The sequence below is a fragment of the Labeo rohita genome, chromosome 24, assembly GCF_022985175.1.
Source record: "Labeo rohita strain BAU-BD-2019 chromosome 24, IGBB_LRoh.1.0, whole genome shotgun sequence".
Classification (NCBI taxonomy): domain Eukaryota; kingdom Metazoa; phylum Chordata; class Actinopteri; order Cypriniformes; family Cyprinidae; genus Labeo; species Labeo rohita.
Window position 1 is genome coordinate 4,367,048 of NC_066892.1, and position 16,695 is coordinate 4,383,742.

General features: G+C 32.8%; 1 protein-coding gene across 2 annotated transcripts in view; it reads left to right on the plus strand.

Moving 5' to 3' along the window:
• The first annotated feature begins 2,059 nt into the window (after positions 1-2,059).
• Positions 2,060-16,695, plus strand: part of fmnl1b (formin-like 1b) — a 30,338-nt gene continuing 15,702 nt past the window's right edge. The window contains exons 1-9 of one of the 2 annotated variants that reach the window (XM_051098706.1): positions 2,060-2,657; positions 10,863-10,946; positions 11,129-11,209; positions 11,323-11,396; positions 13,028-13,111; positions 13,638-13,760; positions 14,792-14,879; positions 14,952-15,028; positions 15,108-15,201. In XM_051098706.1, coding sequence (XP_050954663.1) covers positions 2,511-2,657; positions 10,863-10,946; positions 11,129-11,209; positions 11,323-11,396; positions 13,028-13,111; positions 13,638-13,760; positions 14,792-14,879; positions 14,952-15,028; positions 15,108-15,201 — 852 coding nt within the window. In that variant the 5' untranslated portion in view covers positions 2,060-2,510. Of the gene's footprint in view, positions 2,658-10,862; positions 10,947-11,128; positions 11,210-11,322; positions 11,397-13,027; positions 13,112-13,637; positions 13,761-14,791; positions 14,880-14,951; positions 15,029-15,107; positions 15,202-16,695 lie in introns of those variants that run through there. The other variant, XM_051098707.1, reaches the window with a different exon arrangement.

The following is a 16,695-nucleotide window of genomic DNA, read 5'->3' on the forward strand; positions in this document are numbered from 1 at the left end:
TACATTTAAAAAGGGACGTTTATGCTAAACTGCCTAAAAATATCACTTTCACATTCAACGTCACTAAAAAACATATCAATCCATATGCACACACAAAAACTTGGATCCATAATTTGATCTCATTTTCAGCCAGTAAATCTGCTGGAGAACCAGTAGGTGGCGCAACTGCACAGTACTGTTTTAATGTTTTAAGCAAGCACTAAATTGCAGGGGGATACTGTGTAACCTTTTAAACATTTAATCTATTTAAATAAAGAAATAACTTTCTACAGTTGAGGTCAAAAGTTTACATACACCTTGCAGAATCTGCAAAATGTTAATCATTTTTCCAAAATAAGAGGGATCATACAAAATGAAAATGCATGTTATTTTTTTATTTAGTGCTGACCTGAATAACATATTTCACGTAAAAGACATTTACATATAGTCCACAAGAGAAAACATTAGTTGAATTTATAAAAATGACACCTTTCAAAAGTTTACATACACTTGATTCTTAATACTGTGTTGTTACCTGAATGATCCACAGCTGTTTGTTTTGTTTGTTTGTTTGTTTTGTTTAGTGATGGTTGTTAATGAGTCCCTTGTTTGTACTGAACAGTTCTTCTGCCTGCTGTTTTTCCAAAAAATCTTTTAAGTCCCACAATTTCTTTGGTTTTTCTGCATTTTTGTGTATTTGAACCCTTTCTAACAATGACTATGATTTTGAGATATTTTCACACTGAGGACAGCTGAGGGACTCATATGCAACTATTACAGAAGGTTCAAACGCTCCAAAAAACAAAAACAAAAAACACAATGTATTAAGAGCTGGGGGTGAAAACTTTTGAACAGATTGAAGATGTGTGCAGTTTATTTATTTATTTATTTTTTATTGTTTTATTTAGTACTGTCCTTCAAAAGCTACAGAAGATGCTTGCATGTTTCCCAGAAGACAAAAGTTACATTTACCCTGATCTTCAAATTCCAAAAGTTTTCACCCCCGGCTCTTAATGCATTGTGTTTCCTTCTGAAGCATCAGTGAGTGTTTGAACCTTCTGTAATAGTTGCATATGAGGATCTCAGCTGTCTTCAGTGTGAAGATGGATCTCAAAATCACACAGTCACTGTTGGAAAGGGTTCAATATCTTATTCAGTCAAGTGTGAAATATCTTATTCAGATCAGTACTAAATAAAAAATAACATGATCCCTCTTATTTTACATATTCTGCATGGTGTATGAAAACTTTTGAACGTAACTGTATGTGCATTTTGGCATAAAATATTAGTTTGATTCTTAAACCACAAGGTTAATAATAAAACAATATTAAGCACTGTATTCATGAACACTTTTATTCAAGTTTAGTCACCTTACAGCACAATAAAAGGATATGTTTACATGAACATATTTAGTATGAATCCTCGCATGTGGTGTAAAGGAACAGCTGTGTCTGCTGAGACTATTACATCTACTATGGTAGCTATGGACTACCATTTGCATTGCAAATGAACACTGCAGGGACAAAAATGATAGTGTACTCTCTAGTAAATCCATTAAAGACATTTTTTAAATAATTTATAATTTCACAGCTTCCAGAAAAATATTAACCACAACAACTGTTTTAACATTGATTATAATCATAAATGTTTCTTAAACAGGAAATCAGCATAATAGAATGATTTCTGACAGATCATGTGACACTAAAGACCAGAGTAATGATGCTGAAAATTCAGAAAATTACATTTTAAATATATTCAAATAGAAAACAGTTCTTTTAAATTGTAATAATATTTCACAATATTACTGCATTAGTAGCACAAAAAATTCTGTATTTTTATATATTCTTTTTATTTATCTTAAAATGAGCACTTAAATTGTGGCACTATAGATTCACAGTTACAACTGTTTTGCAATAGTCTGAAGTCATTCAGAAAGAGTGTGTGTGCTGTTATTTGGTTGTCTTTAGCATCCTAGCAACAAACACCAACAAGTAACATGAGACTCCGGTTGTAGGTTGACATCTGAGTCAGTATCAGGTGTTCACACACACAAATGACAGTCTAAAGATCCAGCACTAGGACCCAGAAGCTTCCCAGTCCTTGCCTGCTGCTGTCTCACACCACTCACTCCCTTCCTCCCTACCTGAACTACTCACTCCAGGATGGAGCAGAGAGATGTCACAGAGACCAGAAGACAACCAAGACACATCCGAGCAGACAGCAGCCTTGCCTACCGGTGTCATTTGTCTTTCTGTAGACACAAGTTGTAGGTTTTACCTACTGTAATTGGACAACGTCATCAGAGGAACTTGAATAACTCATCAACTATGTAACAACCACAAGCTTTTATGGACTTTCCAGAACTGAATTCTGCAGAAGTCAAGCTGGATTTTATCTGTGGTTTTAAAACATCCCACTAGGACTGAATAAGGACTTATATTCAAGTGTTTAGAATCAAGCAAGTTGTAGAACTTCACTTGTATTATCTGGACTGTATATGTGTACCTCTGTGTGTAACTCCGCATACAGCCATGGGGAATGCAGCTGGAAGTCTGGAGATGACACCCAGACGGGATGTCAAACGGCCCCTCAGCACTTATGGGCAAAAACAGCCACCGGCCCCTAAACTGCCTTTACCACCTGAGGAGGAATTAGAGGAGAGGTTCAGCACCGTGTTGGTACGTACATAATAAAATATCCCATAATGCAGACTTTTGTTGAGTGTTTTGCTGACATAAATTGTAGAAAAAAAATCATGTTTAATAGTGCAATGGAAGCAGATTCTAAATATGTTTTATATGCATGCAAAAGCAAAGGTTATTATCAAATGCACACAGATAGGACTTTCACATGACTGGAAGTACTAAAAGAATGACATAATTTAGCTATTGTAGACTGTCTGTGATGGAATGTGTACTGAGGTAATTGCATTCATTCACGTGTTGTGAAATCTGTACAATCTCCCCGAGTATGAGTGTTATGCACCAGGAAAACTGTAAGTGTGCAGCTGGGAGACTTTAATGCGTCATTAGGTGAATTTCATGTGCTTTATCTGCTTGTATCGTCTGCATCTCATTTATGATTAGTGCACAATAGGTGAGTGTATGGCTGCACAAATAATTTTTTACCTTTAAGTAGTATGGGTAGTTGATGAAAAGATTACAGTTCTGCCATTTATTTACTGTTGCACCATTCTTAAGCAGTTTGACTTTGTTTCTTTATGTTCAGGGTGATCATCAAAGCATCTTTAAAGAAATAATTTACCCAAAAGATGAAAATGTAGGGGAAATTTACTTAGCCTCAGGCTGTTCAAGATGCTGCGTGTTTGTAAGAAACAAATCCATCATGAAGGTGTTTTTAACTTTAAACCATCACTTCTGGCTAAAATATGAGTCCATAATCTATAATAACGCTTCCTCCAGTTTTAAAGTTGTCTTCTATGAATTTGGAGAGAATGTTATACTGAATTTCTCCAAATCCGTTTTGATGAAAAAACACACTCATCTACATCCTGGATGGCCAGAGGGGGAGAAACTGTCAGCAAATTTTAATTCTGGGTAAACTGTTTCTTAAAATTAGTCAATATGCACCATATTTGTGACACTGGAAAACAAAACTACACTGTAAAAAACAATTTGTTGAGTCAACTTAAGATAATTTGTAACCTGGCTGCCTTAAAATTTTAAGTTCAGTCAACTCAAAAAAAGTTTATTCAACTTAAAATGTTAAATTATACTATGTGAGAACTTAGATATTTGGCAGCAGGATAACAAATTATTTTAAGCTGATTCAACAAATTGTGTTTTTTATTTTTTACAGTGTAGTCATAAGGGTCAATTTTTTGAAATTGAGATTTATACATTGGCTGAAAGCTAAATAAATAAGCTTTCTATTGATGAGAATTGTCTTTTAGCAATGCATATTACTAATCAGAAATTAAGTTTTGACATATTTATGGTAGGAAGTTGGTAGGAAGAACATGATCTTTACTTAACTTTTATCCTTATGATTTTTGGCATAAAAGAAAAATCAATCATTTTGACCCATACAATGTATTTTTGGCTATTGCTACAAATATACCCATGCTACATATGCCTGGGTTTGTGGTCCAGTCTGTGAAGATCAGACTGAAATTTAAGCCATTATTTACTGAAAATCGTCTTGACAGTTGTGGGCATTGTGGAAAAAAAGCAACTTGGACCTTCTAAAATATCTTATAAGCCATTAATATCTTCATTTGTGGCCAACTGTTTTGAAATGTCATAAGAAATATAAATCCACCGAACCTTACCACAATAAATAATACTTTATATTAACACAAAAACTATCCAGTCCTGTTGGACTGCTGGCTAGTTATAGTTAAGGCCTGGAATAACCTACTTATCAACTAATTAATCTAATTCATGTAAACTCTGTACCAGAACCGCAGTAATGTATTTTACATGGTAATTTCCAATCGAATCATTCCACAATACCTGTGTTTAAACCGAATATTTAGCCAGTGTTTTACTCTTTATATAACTTAAGTCTGGCTGTAGTTCTTGTTAGTAAACTCAGCTGTAATTTATTCCATGTTAACTAATTCACTCTGCCAATATCCTTGATGCTGTTCCTAAATCAGATAAGCACTCCTCACTCTCCCATCATACAACAGTGAAAGGCCATTTAATCAAGAATTGAAGTGCACATGGAGGCCCTCCACAAACTCAGTTTCATTTCATCCCATCCCCATTAACAATGTCTACAGAGAAAGAGTTTGCGACATGCTGTTTGTATAATGGAAATAGAATGCAAATAATGGCAGCACCACCAGCAGCGTGTTTGTGATAAAACACACAATTAAACGAGCAATCGCTCGAAAACGCACCTTGCCGGGAACAATATTTAGTGCAATTACCTGTGAGCTTGTTTAGTAAAAGTTACAAGGATTTAATAAAAAACTGCGTAAACAATAATGCAAATGCACAAGAACTCATTTATTGAGAATTCTGCATTCTTTCTAAGGCTGAATTTATGCATATAACAGCAACAGTATTTCCTTGCTTGCTCATGTATGTGTTTTTGCATTTAAAAGCTCATGTCGAAGCCTTGCCTTGCCAACGGGAGGAGCACAAAACATCTGCAAAAACGACAGGCCTGTAATTATACAAATGGCCCGTTCACTCATTGATATTTTGCATGTGGCCACTTACCGAAAGCACAAACCATCCATCTTCAGCTGCCTTCAGCTGATCTAGAAACACTCAGCACAAAAATATATGAGATACAATGAATCAAAGCCAGCTCTGAATGTATTTCAGTATAATTATTACTTTAGAAATGAGTCATAAAAACTAGGCTGATGGTTGAAAACAACAATAGCATAAGAAAACATCAAGATGGGTTCTTAAGAGGTGTAGAATTGTTAAATTAGGCATGTTTTATGTGATTTACTGACCTGTTATCTAATTAGTTATTTTAGAATCACTAAGATGTTATATATATACATATATATATATATATATATACAATTCTTATTTTATTTCAGTTTTAGTCTTAGATATTCTATTACATCAGGTTAAATTAAAATAAAATGAGAAATATTGCTTAGACAACCAGCTGAAATAAAAACGAATTAAATAATATATTTTTAATGGTTTAAATTTTAGTTCAGTTTATATTATTTTGAATATGGTTTATTTTTATATATTTATTTTCATTAAATTTGTGTATTTTTGTCATTTTAGCTGATTTTTGTTTATATATCGTTCTTATTTATTTTATTTCAGTTTTAGTTTTAGATATTCTAGTACATCAAGTTAAATTAAAATAAAATGAGAAATATTGCTTAGACAACAAGTTGAAATAAAAAGTAATTAAATAATATATTTTTTAATGGTTAAAATTTTAGTTTCAGTTTATATTATTTTGAATCTGTTTTATTTTTATTATTAATTTAATTAATATTGTGTTTTATTTTTGTTATTTTAGTTGATTGTTTATTATATATATATATATATATATATATATGATGGTTTGAATTTTAGATTCAGTTTAACTATAATAATCCTTTGTTTTAAATATAGTGTCTTAAATATATAGATATTGGTTTGTAATTAAATAAATATATTTCAAAATCCTTGGGGTGATTAAAAATCTCATGATTCGGCTTATGAATATACAAAAAACCATATGCAAATATGATAAGCTGAAAACAGTATAATCTTCCAGCATAATTCTGCTGAAGGTAAAGCGATATGAAAGCTCTGAATGATGACATTATGAACATGCGCATTGCTTTCTGCACGTGTACTGCATTATACACTGCATTGCTGCACTGATGCATAAATTATGTGTATATACTCCAATGTAAGCATTTGAGTACTTCAGGATTCAAAATAACATGTGATGAACTTGTCCTGAAAACTGTTTAACTGTTTTAGGGATAGAACATGTAAAGGACAAAGAAAGGGCAGACGATATGTTCATAAAGAGACAAAAATAAAGCAATCAGTGATGGTTGAAGAGCTAGAAGAGTTTTGTCCTTGATTCTATTTTTCTCCAGGCTCCTTGTCCTCATTTCATGGATAGAAAATGTCAATTATGAGAGATGAGATCTGATTTAAAAAATGCAAAGATAACACTGTCTACACGACAAATGCAACCTGACAATTATAATCAATGAAATTGTCTGCACTGCAGGCATTTCATAAAGAAAGACTGTTTGAGAGGAAACTGTGTGTGTGTGTGTGTGTGTTCGCCCTAAAGCAATATTTCTGCAGATTGCTGTTTTTTTTCTCCCATTGACCTGTTTTGCAAATTAGGACACAGTGCCATGCTAATATGCCATGCTTAGTGAAAAACTGTAATTTAATATGTGCAAAAAATGAAATGACACAGCAATAGTCAAACACAATGTTCTAGATTTAACATTGTACGTCACATACTCTACCGCACAAAAGTTTGGGGTCGATAAGATATTGTAAATATTTTAAATGTTTTAAATAATTTAAATATTTTAAATATTTAAAAAATCATCATAGTACATCAAGGTTGCATTTATTTGATCAGAAATACAGTAAAAATTCTGACATATTATTACAATTTAAAATAACTGTTTTCTATTTAAATAAATTGTAAAATGTAATTTATTTCTGTGATCAAAGCTGAATTTTCAGCATCATTACTCCAGTCAGTGTCACATGATCCTTTAGAAATCATTCTAATATGCTGCTTTTGCTGTTTAAGAAACATTATTATTATCAGTGTTAAAAACAGTTGTGCTGCTTCATATTTTTATCTTTCAAGAATAGAAAGTTCAGAAGAACAGCATATATTTATAATTTTGTTGATTAAATTATATATATTTTGAATGGTGGTGTATGTTCAGTCTTTGTTGTATCATCTACTTCTGATTACTTTTATACAAGAGATGACATTCAATATTCAGATGTAGTTTTCCTGTTACTTTACAGAGAAAACATGATTTCATATGTCTGACATGTACAGATATATGACCCTGGACCACAAAACCAGTCTTATGTAGCACGGGTATATTTGTAGCAATAGCAAAAAATACATTGCATGGGTCAAAATTAACCTTTTTTTAATGCCAAAAATCATTAGGATATTAAGTAAAGATCATGTTTCATAAAGATATTTTGTAAATTTCCTACTGTAAATATATCACAACTTTTTGCTTAGTAATATGCTTTGCTAAGAACTTGATTTGGACAACTTTAAAGGCGATTTTCTCAATATTTTTATTTTTGTGCACCTTCAGATTCCAGATTTTCAAATAGTTGTATTTTGGCCAAATATTGTCCTATCCTAACAAACCATACATCAATGGAAAGCATATTTATTCGCCTTCAGTTGACATATAATTGACCCTTATGACTGGATTTGTGGTCCAGGGTCACATATAGATATGTAGACTGGCGATTTAGGACATAGAGTAGTTACCGAGTCTTCGGTCAGTCCTGGGTTCATAGGTGGGTCAAAGAAAGGCTAAATATTAGTATAAAGTTCATTGAGATCTTTTACAATGTTCCCAAAACAAATGATAACATTCCTAAGCTATCAGCTGAAAGATACAGCCAAGGAATAAAACACAAAACAAATACTGAGAATTCCCGTCATCTTTCACAGCAAAACATTCTGTTTCTAAAGCGACACTGAGTGTGTCAAAAGACCTCAATAGCTGTATGCAGAAAGTAAAACCATTTTCAAGTCAGAAAACACCTAGTAGGGAATGGGGAAATACATTTACACAGAGTTTTGGTATTCTTATGAGGATGAAATTTCACAAAATGCCTCCAAGGGAATAGCAACACCTGAACGAACCCTCCAGGGGACATTCCCCATGAGGAAAAAGATTCAAAGGGGACAAAAATAATGATTTAATCAGTGGTGCTTGCTTAATGATGTTCATAGTTAGAGATTTGAACAAACCACAATTTGAAAGTATTAAACTTAAGCGTGTATCTCAAAATCTTACAAAATTTGAGGTAACAGATCAACAAATTAGTATATTCTAATGGATCATGTGACACTGAAGACTGGAGTTATGATGCTAAAAATTCAGCTTTTCATCACAGAAATAAATTACATTTTAAAAGATATTCAAATAGAAAACAGTTATTTGAAATTCTAATAATATTTCACAATTTCACTATATTTTCTATCAAATAAATGCAGTCTTGACAAGCATGCGTGAATGGAAGATGACCTTGAAGATGATTTTCATGTTTTAGGGGATTTACACACAGCTTGCACACACACTGTGTGTGTGTGTGTTCGGTATCATCCGATGCTCAGATGAGTCACTCATGAGGTAATTCTGTAGGGCCATAACAGTGTGTGTGTGTGTGTAGAGTACAAATGCAAACACTCATGCTGTTCATAAATAATTTAGGAGAGCGTCATAGCAACAGGACATTCACACAGCACTAATCTGCCGGTTCAGAAAGGGCATTCTTAGAGTCAGCATACCTTATTATACATGTGATCTGTCTGCTGCTCGTAAACTGGCTCACAAGATGCAGCCGCTTACTCATCAGTTCATAAGTGACCATCTGCAAACAAGTGTAATGTGTGACTGGTGCCACAGTAACTCTGTATTTGTCTGAGAACATACTGCAACTAGATCTGAAGAAAATGTGAGGGGTGCAAAACTTGCCACTGAGATGTTTGGGTACAGTGGGTGGATCTGGGTGGTTGCTACAGTGTCCAGGGTGGTTGCCAGGTAGTTGCATCCTTTTATTTCTCCCTTATTGTAATTCTATGGATTTTCTTTTTTTTACCTTTGATATCATCCGCCAGGCATAAATCTGTGAAAAGCAGGAAGCACCATCAACTAATTAAAAAAAATAAAGCCTTTTTTAAATTATACTCTACTTCTATAACAGCAATTTACTCACCCCCTTGACATCCAAGATGTTCGTGTCTTTCTTTCTTCAGTCGTAAAGAAATTATGTTTTTTGAGGAAAACATTTCAGCATTTTTCTTCATATAATGGACTGATATGGTGCCCCGATTTTGAACTTCTAACATGCAGTTTAAATGTGGCTTCAAATGATCTTAAATGTGGTTGTAAACAATCTCAGCTGAGAAAGAAGGGTCTTATGTAGCGGAACGATCAGTTATTTTAATAAAAAAAATACAATTGATATACTTTTTAATGCCAAATGCTTGTCCTATATCGCTGTTTTACCTTTTTTGTTAAGGGTGTTTGATCTTCTTTGCATGGGTCGGTTCTTCTGCAGTGATGTAGGATGATTTTGAAATGATTTTTGAAGTTGAGGGAGAAAATACGATTGGAGTTTTTCGACATACCCTAACTGTCTTGAGCCAGAATACACAGAGTTCATGGAGAGAAAGGCAAGACAAGCGTTTGAGATTAAAAAGTATTTAAATTGTATTTTTTTAATGAAAATAACCGATCATTTTGCTAGATAAGACCCTTCTTCCTCGGCTGGGATCATTTACAACTGCATTTGGGATTGTTTGAAGCCGCATTTAAATTGCATTTTGCAAGTTCAAAACTGGGGCACCACATCAGTCCACTATATGGATAAAAATGCAGGAACGTTTTACTCAAAAAACATAATTTCTTTATAACTGAAGAAAGAAAGACATGAACATCTTGGATGACAAGGGGGTGAGTACATTATATGTGAATCTTTGTTTTGGAAGTGGACTTCTCCTTTAATATTTGTTTTATTAGCAAGTTATCTATGTACTGGTGCGACTGGCACCCAGAAATCGACATGGTGATCTGAGGAACCTAAACTACCGTTCTAAAGTTTGTGGTCCGTACAATAGCAAAAACATTTAAAATGTTACAGAACATTTTACATTTTAAATATTCAAATGCTGTTCTTCAAATGCTGTATTCGCTAAAGAATTCTGAAAAAAAAAAAAAAAAAAAAAAAAAAAAAACAGGACAATTGTTTTCAACTGTGATAATAATCAGAAATATTTCTTATAAAGCAAATCAGCATATTAGAATGATTTCTGAAGGATCATGTGACACTGAAGACTGGAGTAATGATGCTGAAAATTCAGCTTTGATCACAGGAATAAATTACTTTTTAAAATATATTCAAATAGAAAACAGCTATTTGAAACTGTAATAATATTTCACAATATTAATGATTTTACTGTACATTTGATTAACAAAAATGCAACCTTCTTTCAAAAAAAGCAGTGTTTAATAAAATGTAATTTTTTTACTCTCTAAATCACTCGACCATAAAAAATGGTTCTCAAATGGTTCTTTGCTGAACCCAAAGGTGCTGTAAAAGTAAATTTTAAGAGTTTGCCTAAGTGGAATAGGGCTAATGGCTCTGTAAATGAACTACAAAAAGATTTAAGGTTTGTCTCTTGCTCTTTGATTTTAGAATTCCATGAATCTTCCACCTGATAAAGTGAAGCTGCTCTGTCAGTACGACAATGAGAAGAAATGGGAGCTAGTTTGTGACCAGGTGAGGTTAATTCACTTTTTACACACATGCATTTACCGTGAAGCTGTTTTTACTACCCAAACCACATAACACACCTTTAAAGGGGACATATAATGAAAAACACAATTGCCTTTGCTCTTTAAAAACTAAAAACATCCTCTCAAGTGCATCCAGAGCATTCACCTTCTTGTTTCTCTCTTCAGGAGCGGTTCCAAGTGAAGAATCCTCCGTCAGCCTACATTCAGAAACTTAAGAGTGTATTAGAGCAGGGAGGAGGCAGAAAGGTACAGATATGTGTTTGAGTTTGTGTATGTGCGTTGCTTGTCCAGTTATAATCAATCAAACTGAAATATGCGAGCAATTTTAATTAATAAAGTGATATGTGTGTGATTTGTAGTTTAAGAGGCGAGTCCAAGAATCCACACAAGTTCTAAAAGAGTTGGAGATCTCTCTACGCACCAATCACATCGGGTAAGAGCCATCACATGTGATTGACAATACATGTTACTGGCTTGATTACATAATAAATTAATTAAAAAAAAAAATTTACCACTTTTTTAAACTTTCACATGTTAAAGTGTTAAAATTTGGTGAAATGTGTTCACCCAGGCCATCCGAGATGTAAATGAGTTTGTTTCTACATCAGAACAGATTTGGATAAATGTAGCATTACATCACTTGCTCACCAATGGAACCTCTGTAGTGAATGGGTGCCGTCAGAATGAGAGTCCAAACAGCTGATAAAAACATCACAATAATCCACAAGTAATCCACATGCCTCACATCTCGCATTAAGATGTTTTAATGTTGTTCCTGGTGAAAAAAAATAGTCCTCTATTCATAATATTGCTTTCTCCAGTGAAAAAGGCATCTTGTATGTATCAGGTGAGAAATATGCACAGATCAAGAATTGTTTACAAGTGAAAACAGTCCAAAACAAATATATCTGTGGATTTTGATGTGAGAGGACAACAGGGGATGGACTTTTTCCACTGGAGGAAGCCTGATTATGGATTATGGACTTGAATTTTAGCCGAGAGTAACAGTTTGAGGTTAAAAACATCTTAATGGCGTATTTGTTTCTTACAAACATGCAGCTATTCTCTTCACAAGATGTTAATTGAGGCACTGGAGCGGTATGGATTACTGGTGGATTAGTTGATCCAAAGATTACAGTTCTCTCATTTATTTACCGTTGCACCATTATGAAGTGGTCTGACTTTCTTTCTTTATGTGCAGTGGAAGTGAATGGTGATCAAGGTCTGTCGTACTTCAAAAAAGGACAAAAAGCAAGGATCTTTAAAGAAATGTCCTCACCCTCAGTCCATCCAAGATGTAGATGAGTTTGTTTCTTCATCAGATTTGGAGAAATTTAGTATCACATCACCATTGCAGTGAATGGGTGCCGTCAGAATGAGAGTCCACACAGCTGATAAAAACATCACAATAATCCACAAGTAATCCATACCACTCCAGTCGATCAATTACCATCTTGTGAAGAGCTAAGCTGTATGTTTGTAAGAAACAAATCCATCATGAAGGTGTTTTTAACACAGACCAAGCACCATTACAAGTGAAAACAGTCCAAAACTGATCTAAACAAATATGTTGAAAGATTTTGATGTGAGTCGACAACAGAAAATGGACATTTCTACTGGACTCATGGACTGCCCAGAAGTGATGGTTTAAAGTTATAACATTTTAATAATGGATTTGTTTCTTATAAACATGCACCTTTTCACTTCACAAGATGTTAATTGATGGACTGGAGTGGTGTGGATTATATGTGGATGATTGTAAAGTTTTTACCAGCTGTTTGGACTCTCATTCTGACGGCACCCATTCACTACAGAGTATCGATTGGTGAGCAAATGATGTTATCCTAAATTTCTCAAATTTTGTTCAGATGAAGAAACAAACTCATCTACATCTGGAACGACCTGAGAGTGGGGAAATTGTACTGTTCCTTTAAATGCAGGTTTCTGAAACATTCCCAGAGAAACCTGTAACTGTGTCAACACTAGACTGTAATTAATTTGTCACTCATAATTTATCTCAGTAGTGCTCCTTTTGTACTTCATAGTATTGTTCTGTCTATTCAGGTGGGCTGAGGAGTTTCTAAATGAAGAAAACAAGGGTTTAGACGTGCTAGTGGACTACCTCTCTTTTGCTCAACGTGCAGTCACGTATGTACACACACACACACACACACATTGTCCAAGACACAATAGAGGAACCTAAATTCTTAATGTGACAAGGCGTCTGGGAAGAGAGCATGCCCTGACCATCTAATGTCCCAAACCAGGCCTCTGATGCCAGTATCTAACACTACTAATATATTCATCAGTCTGAGCAACAAACAACCTTTACTAAACAACAGCAACACTATATGGTCAAACTGCTTTTTGATGTATTTAAAAGAATATGCTCACCAAGGCTGTATTCATTTGTTCAAAAATACAGTAAAAACTGTAATATTGTGAAATATTATTACTATTTAAAATAACTGTTTTCTATTTGAATATATTTTAAAATATAATTTATTTTTGTGATGCAAAGCTGAATTTTCAGCATCTTTACTCCAGTCTTCAGTCTCACATGATCCTTCAGAAATCATTCTAATATGCTGATTTGCTGAAACGTTTCTGATTATTATCCACGTCGAAAACAGTTCATCAGCAACATCATCAGACACCTACTGTGTTTTTACAGATATGACATGGACAGCTCTGATAATGGAAGCTTTGAAGAGAAATCTGTGGAAGATCTGACCACAAGTGCGACAAACTCTCCTACACACAATTCCCCACGCTCAGGACGGTCCTTCGCCACAAGGTCAGTTATTGAGTATAAACCACTCTTAAATGATCAATTATAGATTTTATTTCTTATTTAAGCAATTTTTGGATCTACATGTCATGTTTGTGAAGTTCTTTAGTCTTGAACTGAAGAAGAAAACATTCACAAGCATTACTATTTTCAGCTTCAAACACACTGATGATAAAAAAATCGACAAAAAGGAACATACATGCCCAGACCCAATCACACAACACGCACACGTGCGAAACACTATCACTGTAACGTCAAATATGTCTGAAATGTATTCTGAGATCAAAACTCGTGATCAGATCAAACACACACACACACACACCCATCCAGTCGCTTCTATCAGGATCAACAGCATTCCTGCTACAGAGAGTTTGTTTGTGTCTCTGTCACAAAAAGTACTTTTACTATTAAAGAAGTTCACTTCCAGAACAAAAGTTTACAGATAATTTACTCACCCCCATGTCATCCAAGATGTCCATGTCTTTCTTTCTTCAGTCGATAAGAAATTGTTTCTTGTTCTCCATATAGTGAACTGCAATGGTGCAATGGTGCAATGGTGACAAGCGTTTGAGGTTAAAAAGTATATAAATTGTTCATTTGTTTCAAAAATGGCCAATCATTTTGCTAGATAAGACCCTTATTCCTCAGATGGGATCATTTAGAGCCATTTGAATCTGCGTTTAAACTACATTTTGGAAGTTAAAACCATTGAAGTCCATTATATGGAGATAATTCCTGAATATTTTTCCTCAAGAAACACAATATCTTATCGACTGAACAAAGAAAGACAGGAACATCTTGGAGGACAACAGGGTGATTAAATTTTTGTTCTGAAAGTGACTTTCTCTCCTTTAATGATTTTGAGATATTATCAAAATCAAAATGATCTCAAAGAATTTTGAGATCATTAAATATGTAGTAAATAAAAAGATTTAAAAATGGTTTAATAAAATATAAGCCAATATACCATAACATAATTAAAAACATTTTTAATGTAATATTTAATATAAATATTCAACATGACTTCTTTTGCTCAGGAAAGCTCTGCGATATTCGCGTCTGCTCAGCCAGAAGAACCACCTGCATCTCTGCATCATGTGCCTCCGTGCCATCATGAACTACCAGGTACTTCTCATCTTACTCTCGTATTGTTTCGTCTCATCACTTGACTAATGTGTCTGTGTATGTGTGTGTTAGTTAGGGTTTAATCAGGTGATGGCTCATCCCAGCTGTGTCAATGAAATCACCCTGAGTCTCAACAACAAGAGTGCCAGGTGAGAGGACAGTATGTGTTGGTTTTAAATCTTTTGTTTCTACACTACTGTACTTACATACACATGTGTTTGTGTTTAGGACTAAAGCTCTGGTTCTGGAGCTGCTTGCTGCGGTGTGTTTGGTTCGAGGAGGTCATGAAATTATCATTGCAGCGTTTGATAATTTCAAAGAGGTAAAAAAGACTAACCGCCTTTCTCTGTTCATCCATCTCACTCTTCTTATACTCATCTCCACCTCCAATGTGTCTTCTTGATCTTATTGTGCACAATTCAACACTGTGAAAAAAAGAAAAATCAATACATTTGTTTAAATAAAATAAAATGACATATAATACACCAAAACAGTGTAATCAAAAATGTTCTAAAAAGAATAAAAAGACAAGTGTTGTAATATTAAATATGTATTATAAAAATGCTAACAAATTTGTCTTAATAAAATACAATCAAATATACAGAATCATAATATGAAAAATAAAAATTAAAAAAGGAAAAATAAAAAAAAATATATATAATATAAATAATATAAATGTGTTATAAAAATACTAAAAAGACACAGATACAATCAAATATAACAAATTCTAATGTAATTAAAATAATAATAATATGAAAAGGAAAAAATATCTAAAAACTGAAAAAATGATAAATGAAATATTGTAATATTAAATATGTATTATAAATATTTTTAAAAAAGTCTTAAAATACAATCAAATATACAGAATCATAATATAAAAAATACAAATAAAAAAGTAAAAAAAAATTAAAATTAAAAAAATTAAACGTAATATTAAATATGTATTATAGAAATACTAAAAAGTTTGTCTTAATAAAATACAATCAAGTATACTAAATCATCATATAATAAAATGAAAAAAAGGAAAAAATATAAAATTGAATGTCATAAAAATAATACAAATATTTTTAAATAATAATAACGTTTGTTTTAATAACATAATAAAATATAACCAAATTCAAAAATAAAAAAATATATATACTAAATATGTATTATAAAAATAATAAAAACAGAAAAATGTTTGTTTGAATAAAATATAATCAGATATAATATACCAAGACATAACATAATCAGATATAATAAATCCAAATACATTTATAAATTCTTAAAAAAAAAAACACTTCATACATAAATAACATGTTTTCATTGTTGACTACAACAATAAAAACAATATGCATTATATATAATAATAATAAAATAATAATAATGCATTGAATGCAATAAATGCATTTTCATTTTTAATAATAATAATAATAATTATTATTATTATTATTATATGTGTGTGTGTGTGACCCTGGACCACAAGACCAGTCTTAAGTATCACGGTTATATTTGTAGCAATAGCCAACAATACATTGTACGGGTGAAAAGTATTGATTTTTCTTTTATGCCAAAAATCTTTAGGATATTGAATAAAGATCATGTTCCATGAAGATATTTTGTACATTTTCTACCACAAGTATATCAAAACATAGTCTTTGATTAGTAATTTGCATTGCTAAGAACTTCATTTGGACAACTTTAAAGGTGATTTTCTCAATATTTAGGTTTTTTTGCACCCTCAGATTACAGATTTTCAAATAGTTGCATCTCAGACTAATATTGACCTAAATATTGTCCTATCCTAACAAACCATACATCAATGGAAAGCTTATTT